The sequence below is a fragment of the Ursus americanus genome, chromosome 12, assembly GCF_024610735.1.
Source record: "Ursus americanus isolate L20-20 chromosome 12, mUrsAme1.1.p, whole genome shotgun sequence".
NCBI lineage: Eukaryota > Metazoa > Chordata > Mammalia > Carnivora > Ursidae > Ursus > Ursus americanus.
The window spans coordinates 63,260,372-63,281,070 of NC_142138.1; the positions used below are offsets into that span (position 1 = coordinate 63,260,372).

Consider the following 20,699-nt stretch of genomic DNA (forward strand, 5'->3'; position numbering starts at 1 on the left):
AATGTAATTATTCTTAAAAAAGTAAAATTAAAAACAAATAAGCTAAACTTTAAGTCCTGTAGTTAATAAAAGAATTACCCATTAACAAAAGTAAGTAGGGAGGAAAAGAATTCACATAATCCATAAAATAGAAAACAAAGAAATACAGGAAAACCACAAAATAAAAATTGAGTCTTTAAAAAAGAAAAAGAAACCTCTAGCATGACTGATAAGGTTGAAAAATAATCAATTAACGATATTAACAATGAAAAATAGGGCATAGAGCCAGAGCATGATTTTATAAAATCCTAAGAGAACAAGATGAACAAGTTTATTACAAAACCAAAAAAATCGATAAAATAGAAACATTTTTAGAAAAAAAAGTAATTTAAAAACAGCACTAAAAATATATGTAATTTATCTATCTATCTATCTATCTATCTATCTATCTATCTCTGTAATAAGGGGGTCGCCCTGCAAAACAAGCCAATCCAGATTTAAAGGAGACTTTTATCAAACATTTCAAACTCCTTTTAGGAAGCTGCTGTGAGCTTACTGCCAAATGCAGACAGGGACAGTAGGAAGAAAAGAAAACTACAGGCCCATCTCACTCTCTTAGACGTGAAAGCCTAAATAAAATATTAGTTGGTCACCTCTTGCGTCCACATTGTATTGGGGGTCGTGGCCGGGACAAGAGAATACTAGGCAGCTGTTAACACCAGGCTCAGGAGGTGCGGCAATGAGGGAACTTAAGGCAGGTGACCCCTCACTCGGCCCTGCCTCGTCTTCCTCCACCTTTCCCGCCTGGCAAATGCTGCCGACCCTTCAAACACCTTGGCATCCATTACGTCCTGTCCCATACCTTTACCTTTGCTCTTTTGCATTTCCTTTATACCTCCTATTTCTGTTTGCAAATGAATTTCGCGGCTTTGCAAGAATTTGTTTACCTGTGACCCCTACAAAGCTAGTACAGAGTAGGACTGCAAAGAAAGGCCGAGCAGCACTCTTCTCCGTAGGCTCTAGAACGCCCCCATTCCCGATTTGTGCAAAGGGACAAACAACGCTGAGCCGCCACCAGGTCGCCCGCTTATTGCGCCCCCCGCCCCAAGCAGGGCCCGGAGGCCGACTGGCTCCTGTTTCCGTGTTTCTCCATCGGCGAGGATGCCTCAGCCCGAGCCCACTTCCTCTTCCCTGGCCCTGTGAGCGGCACGCCCTGCAAGCTGTCTCCGACCCAGGTCCCCACCGGGAAGACCCGCGGCCGGGGCGGCTGGTGCCGCGCCCCGCGCCCCGCCCGCGCAGACGCGCAGCCCGGCCCGCCCGCTCCGGCTCCGCTCCCGCCCCCGCCCTTCCCCAGCCCCGGCCCCCGCTCCAGCTCCCGCTCCGCACCGCCGGGCCAAGCCGGGGCCGCCGGGCCAGGCCAGCCATGGAGGTGGAAGAGGCGTTCCAGGCGGTGGGGGAGATGGGCATCTACCAGATGTACTTGTGCTTCCTGCTGGCCGTGCTGCTGCAGGTGAGTCCCCCGCCGCCTCCTCCCGCGCCCCGCTTCCCGGCCTCCCGCGGACCATTCCCCCCGCCCCCCCGCCGCGAAGCCTGGCCAGCCGCCGCCGCGTCTCCCCAAACCCCGAGGGGCCGCGAGCCCCCAGCCCCGCAGGGCCGGCCTGGGCCGCGGCACGCCAAGGTCGCCCGCGGGCCTGGCCTGCGGTGCCCACCCCAGCCTTAGAGCCACCCCCGTGGGCGGTTCCGCCAGGCCCACCCTCCCCGCCACCTCGAGTGGGAGAAGCAGTGCGAGAAAGAGGGTGGGGATGTACTTCCGCCCTTGAGCTGGTGAATAAATGATGCCCAGTCCCGCGGTGCCCTGGGATACGCCGTGAATGCGCGAGGGAATTGTTTCTCACCTGTGGCTACGTCACCTTGGAATCTGGAGCACAGAGAGAGCCCTGGTCGCCGGCCCACGGAGGTCCGATCTAGAGCGGCCTCCTTCAGTTCTGGGTGTCCCCTTACCACCTTTTCCTGGATTCGAGGGGCCTCCTGTGTCAGATGCTTTCCGTGCAAGGCTTTCTCTCCCGTTTAAGTTCTGCTGGGTCATTCTGCTCAGAAGCCAGACTTGGGCGGAGACTTTCATAAGTTGAAAAATGCCGTCTACAACGTGTGGTTATAAAATGGAATCGTTTCTTCATTGTGCAGAATTCTCAGACTGCTTGCCCACCCAGCCTAAAAATGTGGGTTTGGTATGCTCGAGGTCACTATCGATACACTTTGCCAGGCAAGAGTTACTCCTCCTTTGCCAGCCTAAATGGCCCATTTAACATCAGTTACTGCTCCCAATATTCTAAAGTTGGTTCATTCACAAACTCTTTGTTAGTATCTACTGTGTGAGTCATTGCACTATTTCTTCAGTCCACACATATTTAATGAGTGCCTACTGTGTGCTCGGCAGGGGCTACAATGGCGGCCGAATCAAAGCCCCTTTCTGGTGAAGCTTGCCTTCTAGTGGGGATTGGGCTGAGGCAGGCAGACAGTTAAATTAAGTACAATGACCCTGTGATGATAATTATCCTAAGGAAAGTACAGGGCAGTCCTGAGTCTAATCACCACCAGTTGCTTAAACCTGGCATAAGGCAAGCGCTCAGCAGGCAGACAGGGGTGTGGAGGGCGGTACCCGTTGTCTTATTGATTCTGTTTTCCATTACAATGTTTGCAAGTTCAGTTGAGTTTCTCCCCAGCCAGAAGAGCTGTTCAGATGATGGACAGATAGATGATATCAGTCCTTCTAGCAAAGCAAGTTCTCAGTTCACAAACATGCAGTATTCTGAAGTCCCTTTAAATTCATTCCTTCAGCTTTAAATGTAATGTTTCTGTGGGGGGAAAGTATTTCCTAAAACAAAAGAGTATTTAACACAGAGAAAATAAAATTGTATCCATGATGCCTGATATTCATTTATAATACTTTTTCTTTGAGAAAATTCTTTTTCTTTCCTCTTCTAACGAAGAATTCCAGGCACGTGACTCCTTTTTCTGAGCAATGCCACCCCGCCCCCCATCCCTATACTCCACCTGCTGTTGTTATCTTCTTACAGGCCTGGCCAGGTGTCCACCTACGGAGAATAAGTTTATCTTGAGGGTGTGCAGCACTGAAAAGGCCACTGAGCTGGCTTCAGGACCTGTTGTTTCCCTCACTTTTCTTTATGGTTGACCCAGTTGGTTAGAATTTAGTACCAAAGAGCCCTAAGCGTGGGACCGTGACTGTTCACTGATGCCTGCCTGACATGTGGTCAGGATTTGCCATCAGAGAACTGGGTCTTAAGAGTGTTGGGAATCAGTGACTTCATCTTTAGGTGTGGGCTGGGAGGTGCCCTGTCGCTGTGTCTGTCCCAACAGAGTCGGTGCGTCAGTCCAAGTAGAAGTGAATCCTTCACCACGGTACCTGTTTCTGAGGACTTAACCACCCCGTTGAGATACATGATCCTCGTGGTCCTGGGGTCTCCCAACACTATCCTGGAAATGAGAGTGTGTCACCAAAGACCTCTCTACCAAGTCTCTTGTTGGAGATGGTTTCGGCTAGGGCTGGCCTGTGGGGTGGGAGTCCTGGGAGCCCCGTTACGCAGTTGTAACATGATGCTTTCATCATCTTGTGGAGGTTGCTTCTTCTAACAGAGGAAAAAGCAAGAAGCCCATTTCAGAGTAGGCTTAGGTGGGAGATCGATATTTGCTTTAAAACCCAAAGCCCTGGAGTGCCTGACTGGCTCCTTTGGTGGGACGTTGATCTTGGCGTTGTGAGTTTGAGCCCCATGTTGGGTGTCGACATGACTTTAAAAAAAAAATAAAGTCTTGGAAAAACATAAAAAATAAAAACCAAAGCCCCGGTCTCCCGTTGCCCAAGGAGCGTAGAGACCACCTGCGCAGCAGCCCTGCAGGGAGAGGGGGCCCTGCCAGACAGCGTTGCACATTGTGCATGGGACTGCCAGGGAGAGGGGCAGCCAGACAGCGGGCTGTGCTGCAGCACGAGCCTTTTCTGCATCTACGGGCTGGTAATGACCATCCCCAGCTGAGAAACACAAAACTAGAGGGACAGAGAGAGCAACTTTATATCCTTTTGCATTTTCTTCCTTCTGGGGCCATTAGTATTATTTTTAATGGTTTTAACTCCCTTTCCTTCGAACACATCCAAGTTCAAACTAAAAGGCCAAAACCATGTTACAAAGCCAACTCTAAAGGTCTTTAGGTTAACTGTTTTCTTGGATTATTGATACCATCACGTAGCTCATCAAAAGTTACCTCAATATGCGGTTTCCTTTAGGAGACTTCTCTTGACACTCTTTGCGGACACAGTCTTCGGAATCTCTGTAGCAGTCAACTTTCAGATACAAAAAGAACAGATGCAGATGTTGTAGATTTCTCTTCCTACGATAAGATGTAAATGCCCCTCATAATAGTGCTATGTAGTTTGAAAGTACATAAGCCAGAAGCTAAAGGAAAAGATGATTGCCTTATGTCAAAATAGTTGTCTTATGAACAAGCAGTAATATTTCGTTTTGCAGTTAGAAAAATTCTTACTCTCCAGATATATGTGCCCTCCCTTGGGTAAGAGCTATTTGTAGTATGTAAATATGATTAATTCTGTGTACTTTATTTCTGTTTCTATTTCCTGATAGTGATTCAGACTTCATGCCATCATCATTATTTGGTGTTCGCATATGTATATGTTTGTTTGTCAGGCTGTCTGGAGGAGAAGTGTTGGAATACAATTCTTTGTTTTTGGATCCCTTTAGACACAAAGTGAAAATGGATCCTACTTCTTTGTTCTAAGCCACAGACTCCGGCTCCTTCATTTTCTTAGGGATCACAAAGCACAGATTGTAGTATGATTTGCACAGGATTTAAAACACCTATTAGCCAACATGTAACCTGTAACAAGCATTAGTTTCACCAGCAAAATTGTGATGACATTGAGGACCCGAGCTTGAGGTATAGTCCTCTGGTGTTCCGGAATGCATTATTTTAACGTAAACTCTTAATAACCCCAACCTTATTTACCAGATCCTAGAGCTACCAGTGCATTCAAATCATTCACACAATAAATGTCTTTTCATGGTGACTTAGAAAGTGGGATGGTTGACCTGGGAGTGTTGCAGAACAGGAAAGTGCATGTGTCAACACATGAAAAGATGTTTACCTTCAGTGGTCATCTGGGACAGGCATATTAAAATGACTATGAAATATCATTTCACACTTATTAGATTAGCACACATTAAATAGTCTAACAGTACAGGTGGGATGAAAATGAGAAGTGGGAACTACTGGTTTAGAGAACTATTTGGCACTGGCTAGTACAATTAAAACCCAGCATTGGACTCCTAGGTGTGTGTCCTCCCAATATCTCTTGAACTTGTGCGTAAGGAGTTATATCTAGGATGCTTATTGCAGCACTGTTTGTAATAACAAAAATGAGTAGCCACCTAAATGACTCTCAAAAAGGTTCCAGGTCATTAAAATGCGGTATAAATTTGATAGAATATAACAGATGAAGTGAATGAACCAGATCTATAAACAGCTACAGGAATGAATTTCTAAAACACAATGTTAAATGAAAAAAAATAGCCAGCCTGGTGTATACAGTGTGACACATAACTTCGTAAAAATTTGTAAACACGTAGGAAACAATACCATATTTGGTTTATGAATGTATATGGACAGTGTAGGAGTATAAGCATATGGAGTAGAAGGCTCCATGCCCAGTTCAGGAGATTGGTTACCTCCAGGGGATGAAGGGACAGGTCGGAGTGGGAGGGCTGCAAAAGAGCTTTGCTCTGTATTCGTAATACTGTATTTTAAAAATCTGAAGCAAATATATTAAAATGAAACTAGTTCATTGTGATGGCGGGTTCATGAATTTTGTTTTGCTTCTCTGTGTTAAATGTTGAAAAAATACAAATGGGATATAGAAAAGATGTGCGTACTTAGAAGAAAATGCTACCGTTCACTCTATGAGACTAACCGTCCACTCTCCTATTGCTGTTTCTTTAACCAGTTAACGCTGTGAGTTGTGGTCTGTGAATTGAACGTTGAGGAGCATGTGGTAGAGGGAGTTTTGTTCAGGGTACTTTATTAAACTCTATAGAACACTGTCACGACGAATGTCTCCCGCCTGCTTGCATTTGCCTCCATGTCTTAATCTCCCCAGGAGATTCGTGGAAGGACTTCTCTGGGTGAGGTTTCTCTGAGGTGGTTCCAACCTCTCAACCATAAGCAAGTAATGAAGTGCCTACCGTACATATCAGTCAAGAGCTCACTGGGTTAGTCATTAAGACCAGCCCTTGTGCCTCGGGGTTTCTCACCACCACCGGGGGTTCAGCCATGATGGGAACACAGGGCCTTAGTAAGAGCTTCTGTCATGACTCCAGAACACGGGAGCATCTACCAGGGTTCTCTGCTAGTCTGAGCAGGTGTTTATGCTGCCCTTACCCTCAGATTTAGTTCTGTCTGCCTTCAGACAGTGGCCCTGAGTTAGGGTGATAATCCGGGGAACCTTTACTGGTGTTCTCCCATCACTTTAGGTGAGCGGGGCACCATAGTTCAGAGAGACCAGAGCTCCGCTTGTCCCCAAGTCTGTCCTCAGGAAAGCTGCTGTCTATAGACAGACACTGCCCCCTGGCGTAAAGCAGATGAAGTTGCAACTTGATCCGACCAGATTTCCATCCAGGGCGCTTATGGACATCCAGGGAGCCCCGGGGAGGTTTAGAGAGCTCCTCTGAGCCTCGGGCATCTCAAAATTGGGATGTGCCTTGGAAAGCAACCAGCTCAACACCTCTACAGCACCCAGGTCCCCAGCAGCATGCCTGGCAGGGCCACCCACAGCACAGCCACTTAGCATGTGCCCTGACAGAGAAGGTATTCGCTTAATGAGACAATACACACACACACACACACACACACACACACACACACACAGTGTGAAGACAGACAGTGTGTGACAGAAAGAACGCTAGACTTGAATGCTGTGACCCTCTGCCGTGAGATGGCTGAGTGAGTTTCTGGAGGTGACCCCTCGGTCGTTACTGTGCTCTGGGAAATGGCTGGATCATGAAGGTTTAATTAATATGTTTTGCAAGTTCAGAATTTCTTAAAGTTGCCCAATGCCCGGTCGTTGGTTGGCATTGTGTCAGTGTCCCCGTGAGGTTTGCAGAATAGGAGCTTGGTTCATTACCACGGTCAGAGGCTGCCTTAGGAGGGAGCGCCAGCAAATCCCAAGACACACACAGCTCAGGCTTTCTCCACAGTGTCCAAGCGGAAGACATCTCTCCCCCACTTCCAGAAATACCCTCTCACTGTTGTTCTTGATTCTATATTACTCCATCAGTCATTTCTATTCTTTTCTTTTTAACATATTTTGTTAGTGAACATACAGAGCAGTATTGGTTCCTGGAGTAGAATTCAGTGATTCATCACTTACACACAACACCTGCTTATCACAAATGCTCTCTCGTTATTTCTAATCTTCTATCTTTCTGCATTCTCTGATGTCCCAAAGAATGGCTTGCATGGTAGAGTTAGGTGGCATATGGAAATAGTATTAAATAGCATTAGCTTATAAAGTGAGAGGGTCAGTCCCTCTTCCGTTCTTCCTTAATCTGTCTTTTGTCTAAGAAGAAAATCTCCTGCGATGCTAGCACTTCTCAAAACATTTGCAAATATTTCTGTTGTCACAAAGGGAATGAACTAGAAGTAAGAACCAAAGAAGGCTCAGACTTCGGCAGAAAACATTGCCTCGTTGGAATGTAATGACATTTTTCTGTTTTTATTGTATTTATTATTCATTTTCTTTTAAAGCTTCTTTTTAAATTATGAAACATTTCCAATGAAACACAGGAAATAATGTCACAAACACACGTGTACCTACTTCCAGATTTGGTAAGTGCTGATATTGTGCCATATTTGTTCAAGGTGGTGTCAGTCATAGTTCAACCGGAGAGGCAGGAAGCAGAACTCCTGGGACGGGGACCCACGTGTGTGTGTATGTGTGTGTGGAGCATATATATTTATATGTATATGATTATACCTGTAGTCAGTGAATAATTTATTACAGAGATTTGACCATATGCAATTGTGGGAGCTGGCTGTAAGGCTGCTGTCTTCGTGTCTGCTGTTGGAGCTTGAAGTCTGCAGGGAAGGCAGTCTGGAAGAAAAACTATGATCTGGAAGCCATCAGAAATGACCGGGATCTGTGTCGTTCTCTGCCTCGAGCCTTGAAGCAACTGCTTTTCATCATGGAACGAAACGCACACCTGGCCCAGGAGTCAGAGATGCTGAGGGAGGGTCCAGGGGAACGTGGCTCAGTTACAGGCCCAACTGCCCTGCTGCACCAACAAAGTGAGCCAGCAAAGAAGCGGCCATATATGTGAGGCACGGGAGCACCTGCCCCAGCCTTCTGAGCACAAAAAACAAGATGGCTACTCCTTTGCTTTCGTCCTTCCGCCCTACCCCCCAAATCTTGCTTGAAAATCTCTCTTGTGGCCCACCTTAAAAAAAAAACATACTAGCCAATACTTGGCATTATGATATGGTGTTTATTTTCATAGCTCAATCTGGCTGGTCATATCTCTATTGATATAAAATTGTATTCCTCAGCAAATTTACTTAAGTTAAAAAATTTGGATCAAATTTGCAAATGACATATCTGATAAAGGGCTAGTATCCAAAATATATAAAGAACTTATAAAACTCAACACCCCAAAAATGAATAATCCAATTTAAAAATGGGCAGAAGACATAAATAGACATTTTTCCAAAGAAGACAGACAGATGGTCAACAGACACATGAAAAGATGCTCATCCTCATTCATTATCAGATGAATACAAATCAGAACCACAACGAGATACCACCTCACACCTGTCAGAATGGCTAGGATCAAAAAGACAAGAAACAACAGGTGTTGGCAAGGATATGGTGAAAGGGGAACCCTCTTGCACTGTTCATGGGAATGCAAACTGGTGCAGCCACTCTGGAAACAGTATGGAGCTTCCTCAAACAGTTAAAAATAGAACTAACCTATGATCTGGCAATCGCACTAGTAGGTATTTACCTGATTTATCCCTAATTCAAAGGGATACATGCACCTCGATGTTGATAGCACCGTTATCTACAATAGCCAAACTGTGGAAACAGTCCAAGTGTCCATCAGTTGATGAATGGATAAAGAAGATGTGGTATATATATACAATGGAATATTACTCAGCCATAAAAAGAATGAAATCTTGCCATTTGCAGTGACATGTATGGAGCTAGCGAGTATTAAGCAAAATAAATCAGTCAGAGAAAGACAAATACCGTATAATTTCACTCATGTGAAATTAAACAAAACCAATGAGTAAAGGGAAAAAATGAGGCAAACCAAGAAACAGACTCCTAACTATAGAAAACACACTGACGGTTACCAGAGGAGATGTGTGGGGGGGGGGATGGGTGAAATAGGTGATGGGGACTAAGGAGGGCACTTGTTATGATGAACACCAGGTGATGTATGGAAGTGTTGAATCACTACATTGTACACCGGAAACTAATATTACAGCATAAATTAACTAACTGGAATTTAAATAAAAACTCAAAAAATTTGAAACGATTTAAAAGACTATTAAGTAAATAATAGAAAACAGAAAATGAGCACATAAAACTCTTGCAGGGGGTATCCAGATGACCAAAGTTTGGGAAAAGCTGAGCTAGCCCTGTAATACTTCTTCAGAGAACGCTAAAAATGTGTTCTTTGCTTTCCCGACTCTGATTGGCCTATTATTATTAATTTTTTTTTGGCCTAAAAATCCCTTCCCCTGATTTTGGTTCTGATTAACCTACTACCTCGCTCAGGTGTCACATTTGCAACCTTTTCCTTATTCTCCCCGTTGGAATTCCCATCCACTTTGTGTTCTCATTAACCTCATTTCTACCATGGCAAACACCGCATTTGTCAAAATCGGCCTTGTGTTTATCGCTTTGTGTGTATTTGTTGTCCTCACTTGAATGTATTTGCCTGAAAGGAAGTACTTGTTTCTTATCCATCCTTGTTATCGCCTGATAACAGGCATGTTGCAAAGGGCTGGTACTCGCTCAAATTTTTTAAGAATGAAGTGGAAGTAACAGAAGGAAGTGGTCAGGTGGTGGTATTCCCATTTTATTTGGGAGAAAGATTGAGAGAGGGGGGGAAACAGATGCAGGTTAAATCACTGTTTACCCAAATGCTTAATTTGTCCAAAGTCTTAATTAGTGCTTGGAACCAGGATTAGGTCCCGGAATTACTGGGTTGTCATCCATCATCATCTTTTTTTTTCCCCCTGCACCATTCTGCAAGGAATTAGTTAACAAAATGTATCATAGGCTGTTCTGTATACAGCGATGTGTCGGGTTTACTTGGAAGGATATAGAAATGTCAATTAGGGTTTCTTTCCTTCAGGAGAGAATCATTAACAGCTTAGCATTTCACTATATCTGCCCTGTTAAATAATACAAAATAACATTTCCCCAGTAATAGTGTAGCCACCGAATGGAAGCTTTGGAAACTAAGAAGGGCGCCATCAGTGTGGTCTGGAGTGGTTTGTGGAAGACTTTGGAAAGGCTGAGCTTGAGCTGAACTTTGGAGCTTGGGTTTAAAGAGAAGTGGAAAGTCATTTCAGATGGAAAACCATACAATTGGAAAAAAAATATGTAAAACAGAGAACAGATTGTGCCCTTGCTGCCCAAAGTGTGACCCAGCCCAGCAGTCTTGAGCTCATGAGAGCTTGCTCTCGCGATGTGGAACCAGCTCTCCGCCAGGCTGTGGGATCAGACCCTGCCCAGTAACGTTTGGGAAGCCCTGTTAGATCCCATTTGTGTGGGGCTGTACAGTTTGCGGTTGGCTAAAGCAGCATCCCGTTTGAACCTCAGAATAGGTTGATTAGATATGAATGAATTAGATAAAGAGGTGGACTACTAGTGCTCAATCTCACTGAAAGAAAACGTGAAGTTTGGAGAGGCTTTGACTCGCTGAAAGTTTGCTAGAGCTGAGGGTCTAACTCAGGTATGCAGAGTCCGTATGCTTTTCACACCACATGATGAGAAGTCACATTTGGGGATCTAAGTGGGCTCGTACAGAAAGCTTGAACGTGGCTTAGGTAGCAGTTGGGCCATGCGGTGGAGACCTGGACTGCTAGGACATTTATCGCTAGGGTATTTATGCTGGGACATAGCCATTAATATGTTTGGGCCAGAAGAACTTCATGAGGAGGGTCTCAGGGAGACCTAGCCGGTGGCACCACGTGGATGAATTAGAGTTGGGAAGAAACAGGACTCGAGACTCCAGTTACGTAGGACATAAAGACTACATATTTTAAATAAATATAAGTGGTATCAGTCAGTCACCCAACAAATATTTATTGAATACCCAATTTGTGCTGGGCACGGGCGTTTGGCTCTGTCGTCCATGATATGCTTGCTCATGTCATGCTACTGGTTGAGTCAATGACCTAACTGAGTCCTAAGTGCAGAAAAGATTAACAGTAATGACAACAATAGAGTCATCTTTCATTTTTCTAGGTTTTTTGTTTTTGTTTTTTTGTTTTTCTTCTGAGAGAAGCTCTGGCCTCAAAGTTAAGCGACTTCCATTCTCATCCTGGTTTTGCTATTAGTGTCATACGTGACCTTGAACGATTCACTTAATTGCTCTGTTGCCCATTTTTCCTGCTTAAAACATCAACGTCATACTTGCCATGACTTCACAGCACAAGATGTTGTGATGAGATCATTTATGGGGGACATTTTTGGTTTCTAGACTATCATAAAAGCTTATAATGCTGTCGATATAAAGTCATTTTTAAAACCTTCACTTTTTGCAACTTCAAAAATTTCAGTCCCCTGGTGCACGTTAGTCACTTTTCTAATTATAATGACATTGAAAGGGGAGAAGAAGTGCAGCCATCTGTGGTACTTGTTCTTCCCTGGAGGTAGCATTGGAGAAGATAATGGTCTATTTGCCACATTGTGGGCCCCACTCCGAAGGCGCGTGGATGGTGGTTTCTGATTGTGGCTTTAAGGCCCATCTGCTGATGGGTGCGATCATTAGACAGGAATATGTGGGCGAATGTGTGTGCGGTAGTTGCAGAATGATAGAGACACGATCGAGAGAATATTTGGACTCTGGGGGAGAGAAGCAGGTGGCATCATAGAGTTCCGAGCTGCCTGTGTCTGACCCCTCTGGTGACATAAAGCCATGGCCCCGGGCGTGCAGTTGAGGTCCCTGGGTGGACATGTGTGTGCGCAGAGGTGGGGTGGGCACTGGAAACATTGTAAGGGTGGGAGGAGGGCGGAGAAGATGAGAAGGTGAAAGTGCTTTTTGAGTCTCCAGGTTGCTAGGGATAATGCTGATGAACTAGGTTTCACCGCTCTCTTCTGTGAATTAGGGTATATATCAGCACCCCCTCTTTGTATCTGAACTGCTTTTTTTAATTTTTAAATTTAAAATTTTAATTCCACTATAGTGAGCATATGATGTAATATTAGTTTTGAGTGTACAATATAGTGACTCGGCACTTCCATACAACACCCAGTGCTCATCACAAGCGCCCTTCGTCATTCCCATCACCTGTTTCACCCATCCCCCCACCCACCTCCCCTCTGGTAACCATCAGTGTGTTCTCTGTAGTTAAGAGTCCGTTTCTTGGTTTGTCTCCTTCTCTTTTTTTTTCTTTACTCATTTGTTTTCTTTCTTAAATTCCACATATGAGCGACATATGTATTTGTCTTTCTCTGACTTATTTCACTTAGCATTACACACTAGCTCCATCCATGTTATTGCAAATGGCCAGATTTCATTCGTTTTTATGGCCGAGTAATATTCCAGTGTGTGTGTGTGTATACCACATCTTCTTTATCCATTCATCTGTCAGTGGACACGTGGGCTGCTTCCAGAGTTTGGCCAATGTAGGTAATGCTGCTATAAACATTGGGTGTGTGTAGTTTCTGAACTACTTTATACACATCGTAGCTATTGCTGAGAATGGTGGTTTCCATGAGAAAACACACTTCAGATTAGAGGTCCCTTTGAGCATTGCCTCTCTCACCTAGAATGTGGCTTATCTTAGTACAATCCAGATAAAAATATGATGTGTGAACATATTTCCGGCAAGCACTTAGAGCAGTTCCTGGCGCATAATTAGCATTAGAGAAGTGTTGTTATTAGCATTCCATCCTGGTCATTTATTCATTCATTCATTCACTTGAGTGTGTGCTATCCCGTATCAAGGTCCTGAGGTGTTCGCTTTGGATGCCCAGGGCTGGATCATACAAAGAGCCTATCCTCAGGGACGGATTTTTTCGGTAGGAAAAAGAAGATGAGCAAACACATAAATATATAATGGAGTGAAGAAAGGGATATGTCTCTAACAAAGGTCTAGGCTGGAACTTTTGGGGGGTAGGCAGAAGCAGGAGAGGGCTTCTGGAGGGTTGGGGAGGAAGGCGAGGTGGGAGGAGGTGGTACCCGAGTTGCCTCTGGGAAGATGGGAAAGGTTCAAAGACTGCTGAACCCAGTGAAGTGCTTTCCAGGTGAAGCGAATGGTAGGAACAAAAGCAGAAAATAGCATATTTAGAGAGAAAATATAACTAGTTTGCTTCGCCCGATTGAAGGCTGTGTTTTGAACATGTGTTTTGCCTCATCTCCAGAGTTCCCTTGCCCCCTATTTTCATTTCTTTACCCATCAATTAAGTCCAGCAGATTGTAATAAGGAGGGACAGTTACTAAAACGATGCGAGCAGCTTTGTAATTACAGTGGCTGCTAAATGTGTAATCTATTTGTTCCTGTAATTATTAAGGTTTCTATTTTTATAAACTGCCTCTTGTTCTAAAACTTCCTTAATAGTATGCAAATAGGGGCCAGGAAGCAGTAGAAATCCAGAAACATGATTTCCTTTGCCTTCTACAATAGATCAGCCACGCAGACTGACGCGTGGTGGCGTGGTACCTCTCGAGAGGCCCACCGTCACTCCCCTCAAAATAAATTGGAGCTGCCTTCCATCCTCGCAGCCTTTCCCAGAGTGCAAAAATCACATCTTGGGTTTTACATTAGCTTTCTGCTATGACACACACAGTGTCATGACTTCTTTTCTCTTTCCTTGACAGTAATTCCATCATCTGCTTGTGATAAATCACTCTGCCTTTGACGGTTTAGCTTATGCACTTAGCAGCTGAATATGCCCCTACAGGGGGGTGCGGAAGCAGCCCGGGGTTCCCTGATGGATGGAGCTGAAGCGGTCGGCAAGTCTCCACCCCTTCGTGCCTCAGTCAATGCATCCATCCACTGGGGGTGTTGCTATATGCTGTGGAGAAGTCACAGCCTTGTATTTTGTAAACACTTGTTCTGCTTAAAGGTATTTTAAGATACCAGGTTCTAAGTTAATAGGGGTAATTTCTTAAAATAAGATTGTCTCACTAAGGGAGATAGTTCTCACCGGAACAGATGAATTCTGTGTTTTCCTAATGCATTTGAAGCTTGAAATAATCATCCAACAACGAGAACTAATATAAATGGAAATTCATAGCATAAAAAGGCTACATAGGGCTCAACAGCTTATAAACCTGATTGTGAATAGCTATAAGGCCCAGAACAATCAGAGACAAATGGCATATGTGCTCAATAAATATTTCTTGAATTTTTTCCCCTTGGGAGAACAACTATGTTTAGATTAAACAATGATTAAGTAGGGCTAATGTTATAAAGTGAGTATCTATTACTAGGATTTTGAATTTCTTTACATCTTATAATTGTGTACTATGTTTTAAAATAGTACCTACTCAAGTACTTATTATGATTACCTGCTTTATTAAATACTTAATAAAGTACTTTGGTTAGTGCTCACTCTTTCTCTATGTTATCAATATATATATATATATATATACTCTCTATATTTTTCTCTCCATATATACACATTGTACATACTCTATGTGATTATGTATATACTCTGTATATTCTTTTACTGTGTATATAAAAATATCCTGTCTCTATATATGCTATTTTCTGAGACATTTGACTATGCCACAAAAGGTTTAGTTTAGATTGTGAATCCAGGGCCAAGATACTCTGGGGCCCTGGTGCCTGATTATCTGAACGGAGGGTGTAGCGTTGAGGGGAAATAGCTGGAATGTCAGTCTTCCACATCAGAGCCAGTAATATCCCGCCCCCCCATCCTCCGCCATGGTTGAACCATCCATGTGCAATTTCCTGAGCATCAGCGTATCTCAAATGTAGGAGATCCCCCTGGAAAAAGCCCTAGGGTGCTTTTCAAGGGGGATTGCTGATGACTCTGTCGGTGGTAGATGGGCAAGCTTCTTTTTCACATTTCTCTCCTTTGCTTTGATGCGTCTGGTTTTCGGTAGCTCAGAGAAACACAAAAAGCAGGAAACTGATCTTGTGAGGCTTGTACCCTTGCTGATTGTGACTCCAACGCGGATGGGTTTGTGTGTTTGCTCCCTCAGCTGTACGTGGCCACGGAGGCCATCCTCATTGCCCTGGTGGGGGCCACGCCCTCGTACCACTGGGACCTGGCGGAGCTCCTGCCCAATCAGAGCCACGGCAACCGGTCAGCGGGGGACGAGCGCGCCCTTGGGGACTGGCTGCTGACCGCCAACGGCAGCGAGGTCCGGAAGCACGTGCACTTCAGCGGCAGCTTCACCTCCATCGCCTCTGAGGTAAAGTGACGAGTGGCCGCCGGGAAAACGAAGGCAGGCTGTCCTGACCACGAGATGAACGTTTCTCCTGGTCCCCATGGAACCGCATGCCTGTCTTGTAGATTTCAATGTCCGCCCCATCTTCAAGTAGCTGTCTAGTAAATTTGGGAGTTACAGGAGACTATCCCGTGAAGACACATTCTTTTTCCTTCTTGTACAAACAGGAAAAGTGTGAACCTTCCCAAACTGGTCAGTTGAAGTAATATATAAACTCCAGAAGAGCCACATTTCAGTTAGAGCGTTCCTTGAAAAAGTGAATTAAAACTTTTATTTTTTTCTTACCTACCCCCAAATTAACAAAGTCAAGAGAGAGAAATGTGATGACCGTCTGCAACACCCACAGTTTTGGTCCAGTCCTGTGTGTAGACCCCATGGGGCCCCTTGACTGTACAACACAGGATACAGATGGTACTGCCTCGTGGGGGCAGGAAGCCTTACTCTGAAGGGGGCTTTGTGGTCACCATGGTTCTGGTAAGGATAGCGCCTTCTGAGCCAGCCTGAGGGAAATAAGCTGAGAATGGGCAGTCCGGTGAAGAGAAACCCTGGGCTCAGAGGGGCTCATGTGCAGGTGGCCGGCAAGTGTATTGGTTGTTAAAAAGTTGGAATACTCAGTCCTTTGCGTGCTCCCCACAAGCTCTCCGTTTGCCCACTGCCACCCTGGCCCAGCCCTTGGCCCCACTGATCCAGTGGGCTTAATGCCTGGTGTGCAGAGGGCCTCCGGGACACTTTCTAGCTCTCAGTGCTGACCGCCATGCTGGTTAGCTCCGCCCGCATCCATTTGGCTGCTCCTCTGCAGGGCTCCCAGAGTGCTTGCCAGACACTCTGCCTGCATCCCATGTCCACCCTCCTCTCTGCGTGTTTGCACATATGTCTTGTGTGTGTGTACATGGGTGTGCATGTGTGTGTGTGTGTGTCTGGGCATATGTGTGTCTTTTGTGTATTTGTGTCTGCAGTATTTGCCTGGCCTTTCTGCAAGAGTTTCCATTTGAAGGAATAATTACTGAATTAATTTTTCGAGCTACTGCCTAGGTGGTATTTGTCCAGGACAACAATCCAGGCATGTCATCCCTTACTCAGGACCTCCAGTGATTCTCCCACTGCACGCAGGAAGCAGTGAAACCCATTCCATTGCAGGTGGTACATTCAAGGCCCTTTTCCCTCCACAGTCTGGTCCAGCCCCGTCTGCACTCCCTCTGCCTCCCATTTCCCACGCAGGCCCTGAGCGCTCGGCCTACCTGTCACCTCAGTAGGTAACTAACCTTGGAATGCCCTCACTCACCCTTGCGTCCACGGGGTGAAATCCTTACCTACCCTCTACCGCTCACCTTGACCATCACCTCCCCTGTGAAGTCCTTCCCAACCCACCCCCCGGAAGAAGTAAATATGCTTGTTTCCGCTCCAGTAACATTTTGTTCGCACTTACGTTACACACTGTACTTTGTGGTTCAACTCTAAGGTCCCTTGAAGTCAGAAACCACGATTTGGTCATCTTTGTAGTTCTGCGGCCTAGAGCAACAACCACCATCACTGCGAGTGCTAACCAGGCACCACCACCACTAACCTATTGAAGCAGCGAGTAGCAGTGTGGACGGTGACCACCTGCCAGGCGTCCAGATATCTTACAGCCCTGAACTCGTTTAGCGTTCAAGATAATTTTATGAGAACATTATTTCCCCCATTTTACAGATGAAGAAATTGAGACTTCTTGAGGTCAGGTCAGCTTATAGGGGCTCTTTGCCCCAGATTTGTCTGAATTCAGAGGCCTATGCTCTTAATTATTGTGCTTTTCAGGAACCCATCCAATCCAAATGGGTATGCACATCTCTCAGTTCCTTTCGATAGGTAACAGTAGCCAAAGAACTTAATTTTTTTTTAATTTGGAAATAATTTCCAACTCACAGAAATTTCAACACTCATATAGAGAATACCCTTATATCCCATAATTTCATCTATCATTACCATCCCAATTTTTTCTAAGCCTTTTGAAAGTTCTATATAAGTACTGTTGTTCTTTTATGCCCAAATACTTCAGTGTGTATTTCCTAAAAATAAGGGCATTTTCTTATGTAACCATAGTACAATTATCAACTTCAAGACATTTAACATTGATTCTATAGTTACATAGACCACCCATACCCAGTTTTGTCACTTGACCCAGTATGGTCCTTGATAGCAGTGGTTCCCCCATTTTATACTCAATTCCATTTTAAGGTCACAGGTTACATTTAGTTGTCATGATTCTTAGGGTCTTTTCACCTTCAGACTTTTCCTCTTATGAAATTGATATCTTTGAAGAAGACCTACCCCTTCTCTTTTTAAAAATAAGAGTGTTTTTTATCTCAGGCCTGATGATTTCTCATTAAGGTTGTGTATCCGGAGTCGGCATAGTAGTAAGTAATGTCGTGTCCTTCTGGGTCACATCTGGGCATGCACTATCCATCTGCCCCTTTTCAGTGATAATTCTGATCATCACCTCCAGGGATTGCTTGATTTCTCCCCTGTACAGTTAATATTCTTTTCATTTCAAGGAATAAGTGATCTGTGGAGAATCATTTTAAGATTATGCAAATTTACTATTCCGTATCAGAACCTCCCACCCCAAATTTAGCATTTCTGGATGATTCTTTTGTAAGCCAAGCTAGGCTATGGTGGTTTCTTCACTCTAGCACTTCCTCCATATTTACCAGTTGGCATTCTGCCTTTTTGCTTTTTGAGGTGCAATTGACAGATAACATTGTATCACTATCAGGTATACAACATGCTCCATATTTGTATCCACTGTGAAATGATCACCACTGTAGGTCTGGTTAACAGCCAGCACCGTACATAGTTACAACATTTTTTCTTGCGATGAGAACTTTTAGAATGTACTCTCTTAGCCTCTTAGCATCCTTCAAATCTGCAATCACAGTACTAGTAACTGTAGTCACCATGCTGCACATTACATCCCTGGGACTTATTTATTTTATAACCAAAAGTTTGTACCTTTTGACCTCCTTGACCTATTTTAGCCACCCCCCCGCCAGCCCCACTTCTGGCAACCACTAATCTGTTCTCTGTATCTATAAGCTTTTTTTTTTTTTTTTAAGATTTCCATGGCATTTTCCTTTCAGCTGTAAGCAAAAGCCCTTTCTTCTTCTTCCTTGTCTGTCTGTATGCCTGCCTGTCTATCTATATCTATCTACTTATCTACCTACTTACCTACCTATGTATCTATTATTATGTACTCATGGATTCCTATTCTTTTCAATTATTTATAATTGTTTACAGTCTTTAATTATTTTGGTGCTCAAATTATCCCCAGGTTACCAGTGGGAACTTCTTCAAGCTGGCTTTTGTGTCCTTTTATTTTAAATAAAAGTTTTTACTTTGAGATAATTGTAGATTTACATGCAGTTGCAGGAAATGATACAGAGAAATTTTGTGAATCTTTATCCAGTTTCTCCCAATGGCATCTTGCAAAAGCATAGTATCATATCACAGCCAGAATAATGACATTGATATGGCTAAGACACAGAACATTTCCATCACCACAGGGGTCCCTCGTGTGTGTGTGTGTGTGTGTGTGTGTGTGTGTGTGTGTAGCCACAACCACTTCCCTTCCCAACCCATCCCAAATCCCTGGTGACCACTAATCTGTTCTCCTTTACTTGTGTCATTTCAAGAATGTTATAAAAATGGAATCATATTGTAGGTAGCCTTTTGGGATTGACTTTTCTCACTCAGCATGATTCTGTGCAGTCTCATCTCGGTTTAGTTGTATTACTTTAGTTATATAATAAGTTCTGGAACTGGGGCGCCTGGGTGGCTCAGTCGTTAAGTGTCTGCCTTCGGCTCAGGGCATGATCCCAGGGTCCTGGATCGAGTCCCACATCGGGCTCCCTGCTCTGCTGGGAGCCTGCTTCTTCCTCTCCCACTGCCCTTGCTTGTGTTCCCTCTCTCACTGGCTGTCTCTCTCTCTGTCAAATAAATAAATAAAATCTTTGAAAAAAAAAAAAAGAAAACTCAAGAGAAGCAAGTCTGTTGTATTTACCCCAACTTTTTCTTATAGTGTTCTTTTTTCCTTCCTGATGTTCCAAGGTCCCTTTTTTATGTTTTCTCTCTTTTTTAGAGAGCTTCCATTAGCCACTGTTTTAGGGTAGTTTTGATGGTGACACGTTCTCTTAATTTTCCTTCATCTGAGAATATCTTGATTTCTCCTTCATCTCTTGTTTTCCCTCATAATAAAATTCTTGGCTGACAGTTCATTTCCTTCAGCATTTAAAAACTCCTGTGCCACTTTCTTCTGGCCTCCATGGTTTCTGATGAGAAATATGCTGTAATTTGGATTGTCTTTTTCCTATAAGGAAGGTCTCATTTCCCTCTTGCTACTTTCAAGATTTTTTAGTGTTTTAGTTGCCAGTGTTTGGAAGTTAGACTGTGATGTTTCTTGGTGTGGATTTCTTCAAGTTTAGCCTCTTTGAGATTTACTGAGCTTCTTGAATCTGTAGGTTTATGGCTCTTGACAAATTGAGAAATTGTCAGCTATTATTTATTCAAGTACTCTTTTTTTTAGCCTATCCCCTTTTCTCTTTTCCTTGCAGAACTCCAATGACAGAAATATTAGTTCTTTTGTTATAGCCCCATAGATCTCTGAAGCTTTGTTTATTTTCCTCTGTCTGGTTTATCTTTGTATTCATATTGGATATTTTCTGTTGTTTTTTCCCCCAAGTTTATTGATTCTTTCATCTGTCCCTTTGATTCTGCTGTTGAACCTACTCGTCATATATTTTTTTAGTTCTGAACTTTTTATTTTGTTCTTTTTAAATACATTCTCTTTATTTGGTGAGACTTTCCGTATTTTCACTGAGTCTATTTTGTCATCTGTTTCGAGCATGTTCATAGGTGCTCGTTGAAGCACTGCTGTGATGGCAGCTTTAACATCTTTCTCAGATAGTTCTAACATCTCTGTCATCTCGGCAGTCTTTTATTCATTCA

The 20,699-nt window shown here is 44.0% G+C and overlaps 1 protein-coding gene across 1 annotated transcript in view; it reads left to right on the forward strand.

The window, feature by feature from the left end:
- Positions 1-1,012: 1,012 nt before the first annotated feature.
- SLC22A15 (solute carrier family 22 member 15) overlaps positions 1,013-20,699 on the forward strand; it is a 74,723-nt gene continuing 55,036 nt past the window's right edge. The window contains exons 1-2 of the mRNA XM_045801433.2: positions 1,013-1,489; positions 15,471-15,683. Coding sequence (XP_045657389.2) covers positions 1,403-1,489; positions 15,471-15,683 — 300 coding nt within the window. The 5' untranslated portion in view covers positions 1,013-1,402. The remainder of the gene's footprint in view (positions 1,490-15,470; positions 15,684-20,699) is intronic.